The following is a 15,234-nucleotide window of genomic DNA, read 5'->3' as shown; positions in this document are numbered from 1 at the left end:
GCCCGGGGGCCGGATCTGGCCCAATCACCTTCTAAATAGGGCCCACGGACGGTCCAGGAATCAGCATATTTTTACATGAGTAGAATGTGTCCTTTTATTTAAAATGCATCTCTGTGTTATTTGTGGGGCATAGGAATTCATTCATTTATTTATTTTTTCAAAATATAGTCCGGCCCTCCACAATGTCTAAGGGATAGTGGACCGGCCCCCTGGTGAAAAAGTCTGCAGACCCCTAGGCTTAGCCCCAAGGGAATGCAGCCATTGTGAGAAAAGACGTTCCCCACCCTGGTTTAACAGTTATACCCACCACCACCACCCCGGACAATAAGTCCTCTGCTGATCTCTATTTTAACCCAGAGCACTCAATACTCAAGAAAGATAGCTGTGTAGGATCAAGGAAGTTCAAAATAAAAAGAACAGGTATCTTACCTGGGCAATGCTATTACAGTAATAAACTTCTACATTTTGAGAATTCAGGAACATTCCAAAGTTTCCTAACTAGTGTTCCAGAGGACAACAGATCAACCTATGTTATCATATGACAACTTTTTCAGAGTTGTTTTGGGTTTTTTAAGTATGGCTTATTGCTCTGACGATCCTTCTTGCCCTTCCACTGACATGTGGGAACGGCAGTAAGAGTTTAAAGCAAAATAGAAGAAGAAGAAGAAGAAGAAGAAGAAGAAGAAGAAGAAGAAGAAGAAGAAGAAGAAGAGGTGGTGGTGGTTATGTTTTACAGGTTGGCTCCCTTTCATAAAAGACAGTCTGGTTTCAAAACCAGAGCACAACTTCTTGAGGTTTATATGGAAGTGGCTTTTCTCATCTTTTCATGTGCCACTAAAAAGTCTTCATTTCATGGTTTGCTGTCCTCTGTTTCCTCCACAAGCTACAACTTGTCGTACCAAAACTAACCCTTAACATTCAGAGATCCGAGATATCTCAAGAGGAGTTAGTGAAAAGAACCATAGTAACCTGCCTCCTAGAATGTGGAGACTTGTTACATGACTTCATTAAATATATATAAATAAGTGTTATGTGTTCAAAAGAGAGGGAAATCGCAGAGCTGAAAAACCCAAAGGAAAAGCCAAAGCATGTTTTTTTTAAAGTAACGAGAGATAGTGATGGCACTAAAAACCAACACAGAGTAGGCCACAGAGCAGAGATCGAGAAACACGGCCCACCTATTGTTGTTGTACTCCAACTCCTATCAGCCCCAGTCAGCACAGACAATGTTCAGGGATGATGGGAGTTGTAGTCCAGCAAGTTACCTCACCTCTGCCATAAAAGCTGTCAAGTCAAGCAAGAAAATATTCTGAGTTGCAACTCCTTTTGAGGGATATAAACATTGTTCAGGGACAGATCCTTGGTGGTGGGGGTATGGAAATAGCAATCTTATTATCACATGGTATGAGCCACATTTCAAAGAATAACCTCCTTTAAAAAAACAAAAAAAACACCATAATATATGTAGGAATTGCTCCATTTCATTGCATTCTCTTGGCAAGGCGCTTATTTGATGAAAGATTCCACACACACCAAGATATTCCCTTGAAGAGGGGCTGGGTAGCCAAAAACAAGTCGGGACTCAGGATTTTTTTCTTGAATCAATACATTTTCTACAACCTTGCCTACATTTTTAAAACACAATTTGCTCCACACAGAAAGGTTAGAAGTTTAGCGGAACCCCTGAGGTACAGAACTCTGAGTCATCCAAGTAAAGAAATTACACTGGGGGAGCAAAAAGGCAAAGCAGTCGATAGTAACACAGTTCAGACACCCAAACGGCAGGAAATATCCAATTATTAACAGCTTCTGGTTAAGAAAAGCAATTCTTGTTGTAATTTACAATGGAATCAACAGCCATTCTCTTACAGAGTGCTCGCTGCCACACATTTTTTGTTTTTTTAAATTACCTAACAGTCACTTTTCAGCATGTAGTACTCTTGCCAGTTGTCTTATGTAGGTTTCATTGTCATTCTCGTGCATCCACCTTCTTGAATGACTCCCGAAACAACGCCTGTGTTCCCTAGTCTTCCTTGGAAAGACTCAAATATTGCCATTATTGACTATGATATTTATTGATGCCATTATTACTACTCATTAGCACCAGAACATGGTGGTCACAATGAAGCACTGTCACCAAAAATGATTGGTATAGGGAGGGCGCTGACCACCATACTATATGCTGAGGGTTCACTTCCTCTCTTGAGCACTACCCTGAAAAAAACTACCCTCAGAAGATGACTTTGAAGGCAGTGTTCATGTAAATGAAGTACGTTCCAGGTCAGCCCTAGTTTATATTCCTTTCAAAGCCAACCGGGTTGCCTGAGGCCTATCAAGCGCAAGAGAAGAAAGTTGAAACCACTTCACAATTTATATCGCTCCTTGCCAAGTGATGTCTCCTGCTTGATTTCCTGTCAGGAAACGCATTTATCTGTGGCTTTCGCTTTCCTTAACTTTCTGCCATTTGGCAGGCCATTAACCTGGAGGAATTGATGTTCTGAATATTAAATTGCTATTAGGAAAGCAATGAGCACCACGTTCTCCCAATCATTTGTTTATTATTTTTAAAAAATAACTTGGGAGGGGACAATGAGAAAGATCAAACGATTTACCTCCTAGTGGTGCAGCAATATCGTGATTCTATGTTGAGATTCCTGCATTGCAGGGGGTTGGACTAGATTACCGTTGGGGGCCTTCACAACTCTAAAATTCTGTGATATGTGCCTTGTACTGTCTACCTGACTAGCGGTGGCTTTGGGCTCTCAGACAAAGGTCTTTCATGAATAGAGATGCTGAGGGTTGAATTTGGGACTGTCTGAACACAACGCATGTATTTTACCATCTGGCCTAACTCCACCTACTCCCCCCCTTCCGGTCTTTGGTTGCTCTGAACAGCTTCTAACCACTGTGGTACTGTAGGAATTATACATGAATGTGTCATCCAAAGTTCCATATATGTATGTGTGAGTGAAAGGTTTCAAGAATATAGGAGTATCTACTATGGCCACTGACCAAATTAGAAGTTAGTCAATATCAGAATCATCACAGGTCTAGATTTTTAACTTCAGCATAACCTGTATTTCCAAATGGAAATTGAGTCACATCCGCATTCTCACTCTGAAATTTACAAAATTATGTGGGGTACCTTGCATAATCGAAGGTTTTTACCAGTTCATCTAATATTCGGTTATTTTTCAGGTCAGGTTCTGTAGCCGCCTAGAAAAGAACAAAGGGGGTGCTAATTCGCTCATACATTTCCAGTATCTCAAATCATCTGCACAAAAATTGCTATGTTGAAAGCAAAACATAAAAACCAAATATGCATCCTTTTTCCTTAAAACATCTAAGCTACTAGGGAAATCACTTCTTTTACCAAAAAATCTGAGAAATGTTTTATAAATGTAAGTTTCTTTTATCAAATTATAAAAAGCTATTACTGGCAAACTAATAAACTCTTAACTCCAATTGCCAGAAATTCACTGTTTTATTATGGCTGCAACGGCTTTTTGTAAGGCAAAAGGATATATACTGAAGATGCTAATATTAAGGCACATTCAGGGGTTGGAGGAGAAATTAGAGAGAGAACTTAAAAAGGATAAAACTTCAATTAATGGTGGAACAAACAGATACAGATAACACAAAGGTTTGCGGCATATAAATTATTCTTTTTATAAAAACTGCCTGATATTTATCTTTCTTCTGCTTTTAGTTGCCTTGTATGGTGCCAAGCTGATACATACTGTGTTCCATTGAAATAAAACTAATTGTTTGATGTACACGATACAAAGGCAAAAACAAGTTATTTGCTCCAGACATATTTACAAAGCAGTCTTCAAAACCAGCACCAGGCGTCAGGGGAGACAGGAAGCTGAGACTTCCAACTTTCCATTCTTTGTAGTCCGATTCATACCTTCAGGAGGAGGGAATAAGAGGCAAACATACTTTGCCAGTGCTTATCAAAACCTCTGCTTCAGTTTTTAGTGAAACTTATCATTTTAAGAAGCCTACTAAAGTCCAACAAGCTTGAAGCGACAACTAATCCCAATATGGTTTAGGGTAAATATGGCTCCCTGCTATTTACTCTTCCAACAATGGATTTAGAACCAACATGCTGTGCATATATAATACAGACTTCATTTGCTACTTAGGAAACATTACTCCCAGATTTGCTAAAGTTCCTCAATGCTGAGCACCATCTCATGAGCCATAAGGGTTTGGGTACACTTCAGTTATTAGCTAGGCATTCAATTTTAATCTTATAATAAATTTTATTGAGCAGTCACAAGAGAGATTTATGGTGGGATGCATCAATTAAAAGCACACAGAATGCTACAACTGTGAGCCAGAGGCTAGATTAGAGCATATGACTAGGAACCTAGGAGGTCTGGATGGCCAGAAACCCAGTGGTAGGCCTTGAAAACTTTGCTTCACAGCCATAGAAACCCATGGAAGATTTTGGGCGGGTCATTCTCAGCCTCAATTGCCCCCCTCTGAAATGGGTCTTACCTTATAAGGCTGTGGTGAGAGCAATTCTAGGCTAAAGTTTACGTTTTGCCAATTTTAAAATGTTGTATAAATAAGTAACAGTAAAACGGCCAGTGTTCAAAACTCCCATTGTTTTAGGTGCATTTTGCCACAGGGAATTTCATCAGCGCGAGCAGTTCCTGAGCTCTGGGTGCAGGACTGCACCTAAGATTTCAGATTAAAACTGCAGAGTGGAAGGAAAGGTGGACCTTTTTCTGCCTCCCCACTTCCAGCTACTCTCTGAAGGCTGGAGAAGAGACCCTCTTTAAGAATATTAGGGGGGGCTAATTATGAAAAATAAACATAATATTTTAGCTGCAGTTTTCAGCTTCGTATTCTTGTTATAAAAAAGCACGCCTAAACATTCCATTGTTGCGCCTATACCCTCGGTTTAAGGTGCCATTTAGCTCGTAGCTTTCATATCTCAGTTTTTAACCCTGAAAAAAGCAAACCTATGTCTGTTCTGGGTGAAGTCATTTGCACCTCAAGGAAATCCCATAAGATCTCAGTAATTTAACTGCATGCACATTGTGCTCTACAAATACTTACAAGCGACAGTAGACTATGCTGGAAAGAAAGTTAAGCATTTACCATACGTTGTGCTCACCATCCAAGTCATACATCGAATAAGGGGGTGGGGTGGGCAGGTTGTTCCATTTAAGATCCCAAAATGCCTAAATCAGGCACTGATTGAACTAGAAACATTTTCCAATACCTCCAAGTGTTCTCAGTTTGTAGAACTGTAGAGCATTTGCTTCAACAGAAACAGTAGGACAGGAAATAACACTTACCACACAACATGTAGGGCACTGAGTTTTGTAGGACAGGGACTTGCGAATGCAGAGAGAACAATCTGGAGGAAAAACAAACACAACATAATTAGAACACCAGGCTACTTGGCAGCGCTAGAAGTGCTGCAGTTTGATTTTCAGTTGGCAGAACTCAGAGTGTAAATTTCATAATTGGTTTCAATTTCCCTCAGCGTATTAACTTTGTGCTCATCGTTTTAATGGTGAAAAATATTTATCAGAAGAGCAGCCTCACAAAGTAGAGGAAACTATACAATGCAACCTTGCAAGTAGGATGAAACACATTCATAGCTCATGACATACATCTAATGGACAATAATGGACCACATGCAAACAGGAAATGCTACCCTGTACTTTGGTCCTGCCAGCTACTTCCTAAGATAAACAAACCATACATTTCAGAACATCCCTGTACAGGTGAACACCTTGGAGTAAATGTACACCAGTTCTTTCTACAGAGAATTCTAACTACAGCCAAGATGTGTGGATTAAAATAAAAAATAAAAACATATTCAATTAAAAAAAATTGATTAAAAACATATTCGATTAAAAAATTTTTAAAATAAAAACAGGGGGCTCTGCTAGTGCAATCATTAGCTCAGGTGAGAACAAAATTACCTTTGGGTTGGGTTAGATGACCCTCGGGGTCTCTTCCAACTCTAGGATTCCAACAAATGCTGTTCTAAAGGTTTCGTGGATTGTTAGGTTAGTTGACATTCCCTTGTGTTTTTGAAGGTAAAGATCCAGCAACCCATGTTGGCATGGAAACCTTTTGCATCAGGCACCCATGGTCAATGGTAGCATAAGCTTAGGTTTTTTCTTCAGTTTAGCACATGAAACTCATCCCTGTTCTTTAAGTTGGACAGTCAGAAGCCTGTGGCAGAAAAAAATAGCCTACCTTCTGTCACGAATATCAATACTTTGTTTTGGAAAAACCATCTTTATTTCAGCCAGATCCTAGACAGTGTTTTAGGCAACCCCTCCTTTTAGGAAACAAAACCTTTAAGTTCTTGTCCTCAAGGGACAACATTGTTTAGTCCAACCATTTGAAATCAACAAATTTATGTATATGCTTCTTATTCCAAATTACAGTATGCTCAAATCAGCTTACAAGAACAGCAAATATATAGCCCCAACCAGTAAATGAATGATATAGTTATACTAGCAAGCTAACAAATATTACAATTAGAGCTACCCTGAATGTATGAAAAACGTTTCTTTCACAAGAATTAAAATATCCACATTCAACTGAACAATTTTTCACTAATGAATCCAAATCGCAAAGGGATCTACAGCAGAAAAGGCTTTTAAGTATCAAAAGGTTACATTTTAAACCAATTAATTTCCATCACAGAAGCAGCATTAAAATAAGGCTGGGGAAACTGGAAGTTTGTTCATCTTTATCAACGTAAGAGCAGCAAAAAACAAGCTCACAGGAAAATCCAGTACCAAGGAAGTTCACCAGTTTTGACAAACAGTAACTGGACAGCCCATCTCTCAGCTGGGCAACCTTGAATCCAAGCTCTCATCTAGGGCATCATCAAGGCTCAAGGGATCCTCCATCATGAGCTCCTCCTCGTCTCATCAGAGAGCCCATAAACCTTTACTACCAATAATTCTTCCCGTAACAAATTGAGTGGGGCTTCTCTCTAGGCTCCTTTCGCAACAGGAGGCTATGTAACTGGAATCAGTCAGTTCCCACCCTCCAGGCCATGTGGAGATGAGACAATCAAAGAAGAGTCAGCAGGCCTTGCAGAACTCACAACAAACCACTATACCACATTAAGATGTGTTTTGAATAAGTGACAAATTCCTTGTTCACTATAGCACTGGTGTTGACGCAGGTTTAAAATTAGTAACTAATCCATTTACATCACCTTTTATGATGAATACTAAAGAAGCACTGGAGCCATTAACAAAGTTCCTGTTCAACATCTACCCTGTCAATCAATTAAGTAGTCGACACAATTAATGATACATAATTCAAAATGCCATATATGAAAATCCATACTGGAAGGGAAGCTTTGGAGCTGAATGAATATGGAGCAGCTTAATTGGTCTGTCTTGCAATCCCTTGAGCACCAAGACATTTTAGAACGTGAAAGGACTGGTTGATGTTATGTTCAATATTAATGTCCCGAAGGAGCTGGAACACACTCAGAGATAAACACTGAAGCTGAACCAAAAGAACAGTCTTCAGCACTACACCTCATTTATATTTGCAGTGACACTGCTCTGTCTAAAGAACTGCACCTACAAAACTAATTACAGCACTCAACTGAATCGCCAAGTCAGAAGAGCCAACTACTGTCCAGCCCAGTCTCAGGAATATCCAACTACATTAAACACCAGAGAAAGGAAACCAGGACAAGGGACCCCAAGCTGTTCAACAGAGTCAGAACTATACCACAATGCCAGCAACGTTTTGATAAAATCTTAGCTATAGCCTTTTTTATTATTTTTACAAAGGTGGATGAAGCTCTCTAAACGATATGATCTTCACAGTGCCACTATACAGATCTATGGCATATTCAGAATGTTGTCTACAGTTGCAGTCATCCCATCGCAAAAAGGGTTTCATAAGAGCAGCAGCAGCTACAGGAAACTACAGCTGAAAAGAACATGAGTGAATATTTTTCCTGCAAAGAAATACTAAAGAGGCAGAAACTTCTTTGTTCAGAGAAACACATCTAGGAGACCTAACAGAAGCTCATGAGGTTATAAATGTTGAAAATAGAGTAAACAGCTACATTTTCTCACACTATGCTAGCTTTCAGGATCAGTTGTTTACTGAATGAGGGGTGCTCCCAGGTGGACGTTTATTGTGGAATTGGTGTTAATAATGCACAGAAGGGTCTTTTTTTGCACTGTCCACAAGACATTGCCATCATCAAAATGCTAGCCTGTCATTTTTTCTTTCCACACACATTTAAGTTTCTATCTTACCACAGAAAATCTGGAAAGTAAACTTGTCGTGTATCTGCAGTCACTTGTGATGGGGAAGCACATTAGCACAATTGTTAGGTAAGTAGCTTGTGGCACATACGACAATATTTTTGTGGCTGGTCCTTATTGACACACCCCTACTTCCATTTGCTCCTCGCATGAGAATAACCAAACCATTTTGTTTCAGGCTGCTCTCAATGCTAAAGGAAAAACACTTATTTCCTCTGATAGATGCATGCAGAAGGCATGCTGGTTTTCAAAGGAGTGAGTCACTCAAGATCTCTGCAAAGTAAATGTGAGCGATTACCTTGGAAACTAATCAGAGCACCTACAGCAGGTTTTAAAATAATAACGTGGAGGTCTTGTACAAGGCCTGTTGATCACTCTTGTGCAAGCCTTGTACATTAGGTAAATAAAGCTCTTGACATCAGTATTGCAAGATTAACAACAAATGGAAATGACTATTTTGCATATCCCTCCACCCACAAAATCCCACAAACCTTCATTTTGCTCACTGAGAAACATGATAGCTAAGGGTGGTAATGCTCACTTCGGCATACTTCCTGAAGAATTGGGTTTTTTAAAAAGGCGTTCATGCAAAGCTCCAAAAAGATTTACATGCAAACCGAGTACATAAAAAGGTGTTGCAGAAGACAGAAGCGGAGTAATTGAGGGGAGGGTCAGAAAAAACACAGTTGAATACTGCAGGTCAGCTAACCATGGCATATGGTCAATATCTCATGTTTTGAAAGGTAAATCCACTTCTGATAAACATCAAACAAAAGTAGAAAAAGGGAAGTCATGCTTGCAAGCAAACAGGCTAAACCAGAAGACCTAAGGTGGGAAAAACATATCGCTATTTCCAAGTCACTTTGAGTATCTAATAATTTGATTCCTTCCAGTAGCACCTTAAAGACCAACTAAGTTAGTTCTTGGTATGAGCTTTCGTGTGCAAGCACACTTCTTCAGATACCACACGAAAGCTCATACCAAGAACTAACTTAGTTGGTCTTTAAGGTGCTACTGGAAGGAATTTTTTTGTTTTGACTATGGCAGACCAACACGGCTACCTATCTGTAACTAATAATTTGATTGTATCATACTACTGGGATTAATGATACAACTATTCTAAAATCAACTAAAATAAGACCGGACCACAAATAGTTTTGTTTAGCAGCCCCACACATCTTTTTGCTCCATAAATAGTTTAGACCCTTATATTTCTAGTGCTTGCTGTGATAGAAAGCTGCCTTAAACAGAGTCAGACCATTAGTCCATCTAGCTGAGTACAGTGGTACCTCGCAAGACGAATGCCTCGCAAGATGAAAAACACACAAGACGAAAGAGTTTTCCGTTTTTTGAGTCATTCCGCAAGACGAATTTCCCTATGGGCTTGCTTCGCAAGACGAAACGTCTTGCAAGTTCTTGCGAGTTTGTTTCCTTTTTCTTAAAGCCGCTAAGCCGTTAATAGCCGCTAAGCCGTTAATAGCCACTAAGCCGTTAATAGCCGCTAAGCCACTAAGCCGCTAATAGCCGTGCTTCGCAAGATGAAAAAACCGCAAGACGAAGAGACTCCCGGAACGGATTAATTTCGTCTTGCGAGGCACCACTGTACAGTCTACTCTCAATGGCAGTAGCTCTCCAGGATTTCAGACATGGTTCTCTCCCAGCCCAACCTGGAGATTCCAGAAATTGCACCATGGAACTTTTGCATACATAACAGACGCTCTGAGCTAGGACTGCTTCCTTACCATCTTCATTATGACAGCCATATATGACTTTCATGTCTTCCATAGGCCCAGGGCAAGTGCTAAGGTTTGTGGTGAAGGACCTTGAGAACAAATGAGAACTTACATCCTGACCATTCATGAGAACTCATACTGAGAGAATGGCCTCTGCCTCCATCTCTCCATCCCCAAATGCACTACTGCCTTTGACAGCTGTCTGCGCCTCCTCCTGGCACCCATGTTTTACATATGGAAGAGTTTTTAATATTTTTGAATTATTATAACTGTCTTTTATATATGAAATTATATATGAAAATTCTGAAGTCACTTCAAGATACTTTATGGGCAGTGACTCATATATGGAATTAAACAAATAAAAAAATAAAATAAGCATATCCCAAATTTTAGAGTCCTGGACCTTAGCTATGGTCCAACGGCCATATCACTAAGCACACTTATTCAGAAATAAGTGCTACTTGCTTCCAAGTAAATATGCTTAGGATCAAGTTAGAGGTCAGGTCAGCACCACCACGTTGTATTGTACTGGTTGCCTTGCACTCAGGGCACTGTAGCATAATAGGTTGCAGGCAACCAAGAACCTCCTATTTAAAGCAGACAGCAAGAGCCACTTATGACGAGCATAACAGAACTATAATGAAACCTGGTGAATCAACAAGTCTGCCATCAATTTCTGTATATTACAGACTCCCAATACCACCCTACCCTAAAGATTTAAATTTCTAGTTTATGTATGTTAGCACTGACATATTGGATTTAAAAAAATTCAAAAATAACTAAGCACTGATATAAAACAATACATTAACAGGAAACAAAAATGAAATAAATAACTTGTATACTTACAATTATGTGAACACTGAGGAATGATCATTGCAATATTGAAGTAGTCAAAGCATATTCCACAACGCAACAAGTTATCCACTTCCTGAAATGGGATTTTAAAAGTTTGTTTATAAAGATTTGGCAAAATGAACAGTTCAGATTACATTTCAAGAGTAAAGTTTCTCATTTAGAGAAACTATTTACTGAGAAAGAATAGCTGGATAAAATTACCGCCACAATTACATAATAGAGGCAACATAATAACTTACTGACAAAATATAATCATTATGATTTTTTGTGCTTAAAATTGTTTAAGCTGGTATTCAACTAAGTTTTACTCAGAGTAGTCCTATTGAAATTAATGAACATGACTAAGTTATGTCCTTTAGTTTCAGTAGGCCTACACAGATGAAAACTTAGTTGACCACCCTAAGTACTGTACAAAATTCAAAAATAAAAGCAGGCGCTGCCCACAAGCTTACAAGCAGCGTTCAAAAAAATTCTAAATCATTATTTTGACAATACTTTTAGCCTAATAAAGATATTGCTCCAATGTCATGGCTATCTTTGTTTTTTATTTGATTTCTGCTCTCTATCGATAGAAACACCCACAGGCAGTTTATCAGGGGCCAAGCCTGAAACCATTTTAATCCTTTTTGAGAAATGATACCAAGTTACCCTGTGTAAACAGACACAGATCTTTTTCCCCCGACACATTATTTTTAAAACAATGTAGATGTGGCAACCACCTTTTCCACATTTATCATGGCAGATGAACAAAACACACTAAAAGAAAGTGCATGCATACAATGATTCACACAGGCATACAGAGACACAAGTGAGGTGCAAGTCTCCTTTGTGACAGCTTCAGTACAGTTTTATAGAGCTTCAGGGTGAAGCTAAATTCTTTAAAAGGGCAAAGAATTCAATGTCACAAATGTTCCAGGTACGCTAGCGTATCAGCTTGCCTGAGAAAACAATCCTCACTCCCCCTGCATGCTGTTCTGGGGGTTCACCCAACACTCAGAGGGATGGGGGGGAGCCCTGTTTCAGAGGTGCAAGTGTAAGGTGTATCCTGCCCAGTGTAGGAAAAAATGCAACTATTTATCAGCCACCTCTAGCCCTGGAAGTTTAGTAAAACAAGAAACCTGAATTTGTGAGAAAGTTGCATTTTGTTGCAGGTCCCACTTGCAGTTAATATTAACAGCTGCATCTAGCACCATTTTCAGGGTTTAGACTTCATCATTAAGAGCACTTTATCAATGTGGCTAGCAAATACATAGGCTATATATAGGTGTGCATGAACACCTGCATATATCACCACCCGCCAAGCAGGGCCGGATTTAGGTTTGATGAGGCCCTAGGCTACTGAAAGCATTGGGGCCCTTTATATGTCCAGCTGTCCTTTGTTTTTTGTGCTGAATATATGCTATATGGTAATTTATGGACCTAATAGATATCTAAAGCCATTTGTACATAACAACATATGTATTTTATAAAAGTAATTGTTGAACTGAAATACAATTAGGAAGAATATTAATAGTGAAACGCAATTAAGAAGAAGTATATTCATAGTAGGGTGGCACTGTGGGTAAAACCTCAGTGCCTAGGACTTGCTGATCGTAAGGTTCGAATCCCCACGGCGGGGTGAGCTCCCGTTGTTCGGTCCCAGCTCCTGCCCACCTAGCAGTTCGAAAGCACTCTTAAGTGCAAGTAGATAAATAGGTACCGCTTTATAGTGGGAAGGTAAACAGCGTTTTCATGTGCGGCACTGGTGCTGGCTCGCCAGTTGCAGCTTCGTCTTGCTGGCCACGTGACCCGGAAGTGTCTTTGGACGGTGACGGCTCCCGGCCTCTTGAGCGAGATGAGCGCGCAACCCTAGAGTCGGTCACGACTGGCCTGTACGGGCAGGGGTACCTTTACCTTTATATTCATAGTGAAATAATTATTAAGCTCTAACTTTAAATGATTTTTTATTCATAACAAACTTAATAATGCAAACACATTGGCATTTGGCAATAACAAAAGTTTCTTTAGAAACACAATTTACAAAGACTCATAATCTAGTCTCTAGAAACCATAACATGAAATAATAACAGGTGTAAATATATGTTGCAAACTACTAATAAATAGCAGAATGTAAAAGGTAAAGGTACACCTGACCATTAGGTCCAGTCGTGGCCGACTCTGGGGTTGCGGCGTTCATCTCGCTTTATTGGCCGAGGGAGCCGAAGTACAGCTTCCGGGTCATGTGGCCAGCATGACTAAGCCGCTTCTGGCGAACCAGAGCAGCGCAGGGAAACGCTGTTTACCTTCCCACCGGAGCAGTACCTATTTATCTACTTGCACTTTGACTTGCTTTTGAACTGCTGGGTTGGCAGGAGCTTGGACCAAACAACAGGAGTTCACCATGCCGTGGGGATTCGAACCGCCAACCTTCCAATCAGCAAACCCTAGGCTCTGTGGTTTAGCAGAATGTTGGCACCCTACATATAGAAATGAGCAAACCAGTGCTATTTTAGGGAGCAGCCTAGCAGGCGGGGCCCATTAGTTACATCATAGGAGCCTTCACAACACAAGACACTGTTGCTGTATGTAGGTTTTATTTTATTTGTTTTTTATCTTATATTTTGGAAATATACATCCAGGTTTTTTCCTTTACATTTTTGGGGGCCCTAAACCATAGCTTGTTTGGCTTATACAATCCGGCATAACCACCCAAAGGGCGGCAGAGGATTTGAGGACCTCAGACAGCAACCTTTCAAGAGAGATGCCCTTTAAAGTGGAAGCTTTAAGTGTGGTCCCTCTGCCGCCGCCCCTGAGAAGCTTCGCCTCCAAGGCGAGCCTTTCGAGAAGCGATCCGGAGGCCCCAGCTTCCAAAGTGGACAAACCTTGATTTTTGCTCCAGCAGCCATTCCACCCACCTACACACATATACGGCTCTTCCGCGGCAGGCACTCCGCACATGCTCAGAAGCGCTCTTGGGCATTTCTTGCCTCGCTTGCCATAGGGATAAGGGCCCCTCCGGCAGGTTCTTCCCCGCCGCTTGCTGGCCGCTTACTTACTTTCAGCGCCTGGAGAGGCTGAGGCCACGGAGACTCAGCCGCCGGGACAGACATGATTTCCCCGCTGGTGCCTGAACTCCGCCCTCCTCGCCTCCCAAAACTCCGAATCACCCGCGCTCTCCGCCTTCCGGAGCGCGCGGGACGCCACGCACTCGTTTCCGGCTGCTGAGGCTCATGGGTAATGTAGTTTGTTGCCCCCCCTCGCGTGTTTCTTAAAGCAAATCGCGCTCCATTCTAATTCCCTTGCAGCGGGGCAGAAGCAGCCAGGTTCCGGTAGCGGTTATGGAAGGGAGGGCAATTGACTCCGCTTACTACGCCGCTGTTCGCTAGTGGAGCAGGCAGGCTGATGATGAGAGTGTTTGGGGAATGAATTTCCTGCCAGGTCAGCCTGCAGCCACCTGGTTTCCCACCTGGAAGAGATGTGGGGACTCAAGAGTCTTGTATTCAAGGGCTTACTGTACATAGACGTGTGTATGTTCATAATAATAATAATTATTTATTTATTTATACCCCAGCCACTCTACAGTCATACCTCGGGTTACAGGCGCTTCAGGCTGCACGTTTTCGGGTTGCGCACTGCGCCGAACCCGGAAGTACCTGAACAGGTTACTTCTGGGTTTCGGCGCTCACGCATGCACAGAAACACTAAATCGCGCATGCGCAGAAGCACCGAATTGTGACACGCGCATGCGCAGATGCGGCGCTCTGCGGGTTGCGAACGTGCCTCCCAGTTCCCGCACGGATCACGTTCGCAACCTGAGCGTCCACTATATTCATAGTAAGGAAACGGAGGTGGCTTCCAATTCTGCTTGATTTCCTGTTGGAAACATAGGGATCTGCCTTGTGAAAAGCTAGAGCCGTGGTTATTCCCAAACTTTTTTGCGCCACCCCTCCCCCTTGGTTCGGTAAACTCATTCCCAGTCCCCACCCCCACCCCAAAACTACCTACAAAAGAAGTACTGTATCCAGAATAGCGGTTTGCGTGACCCACTTGGGATGATAATAACAACACGATTCAAAGCAGCGCCAATTTATTTGCACATTTATTCCAAATCCAAATAAAACTAGTTAGCGTCATTAAATCAACAAAACTGATGAACGTGATCCAGAGATACCAGCTTTACAAAGACTTTGAGATAAGGTTACAAGTTTTTTTTTCAGTGAATCCGGGGACACTTTTCAACTTCCTACTAAATAGATGGATTTCGTCAGGGGACTGATTTGTAAATCTGGGGACTGTCCCCGGGAAACGGGGATGTCTGGTAACCTTACTTTGAATAGCCATTTACAGCTCTGGCGCTTCCTTAGGCAATCCTGGCTCAG

The 15,234-nt window shown here is 41.2% G+C and overlaps 1 protein-coding gene across 2 annotated transcripts in view; it reads right to left on the bottom strand.

Annotated features, from left to right (window-relative positions):
* RAD18 (RAD18 E3 ubiquitin protein ligase) overlaps positions 1 to 14,035 on the bottom strand; it is a 109,379-nt gene extending 95,344 nt beyond the window's left edge. For both annotated transcript variants that reach the window (XM_083492731.1, XM_083492732.1), the window contains exons 1-4: positions 13,912 to 14,035; positions 10,868 to 10,949; positions 5,316 to 5,377; positions 3,146 to 3,216 (exon numbers count right to left, since the gene is read on the bottom strand). In XM_083492731.1, coding sequence (XP_083348857.1) covers positions 3,146 to 3,216; positions 5,316 to 5,377; positions 10,868 to 10,949; positions 13,912 to 13,965 — 269 coding nt within the window. In that variant the 5' untranslated portion in view covers positions 13,966 to 14,035. The remainder of the gene's footprint in view (positions 1 to 3,145; positions 3,217 to 5,315; positions 5,378 to 10,867; positions 10,950 to 13,911) is intronic.
* Positions 14,036 to 15,234: the final 1,199 nt, after the last annotated feature.

Source organism: Podarcis liolepis (genome assembly GCF_965112155.1).
Source record: "Podarcis liolepis genome assembly, chromosome: 2".
In the NCBI taxonomy this organism is placed as follows: Eukaryota; Metazoa; Chordata; class Lepidosauria; order Squamata; family Lacertidae; genus Podarcis; species Podarcis liolepis.
The sequence above is the reverse complement of the archived record's forward strand: the minus strand, read 5'-3'. Positions and strand labels throughout refer to the sequence as shown.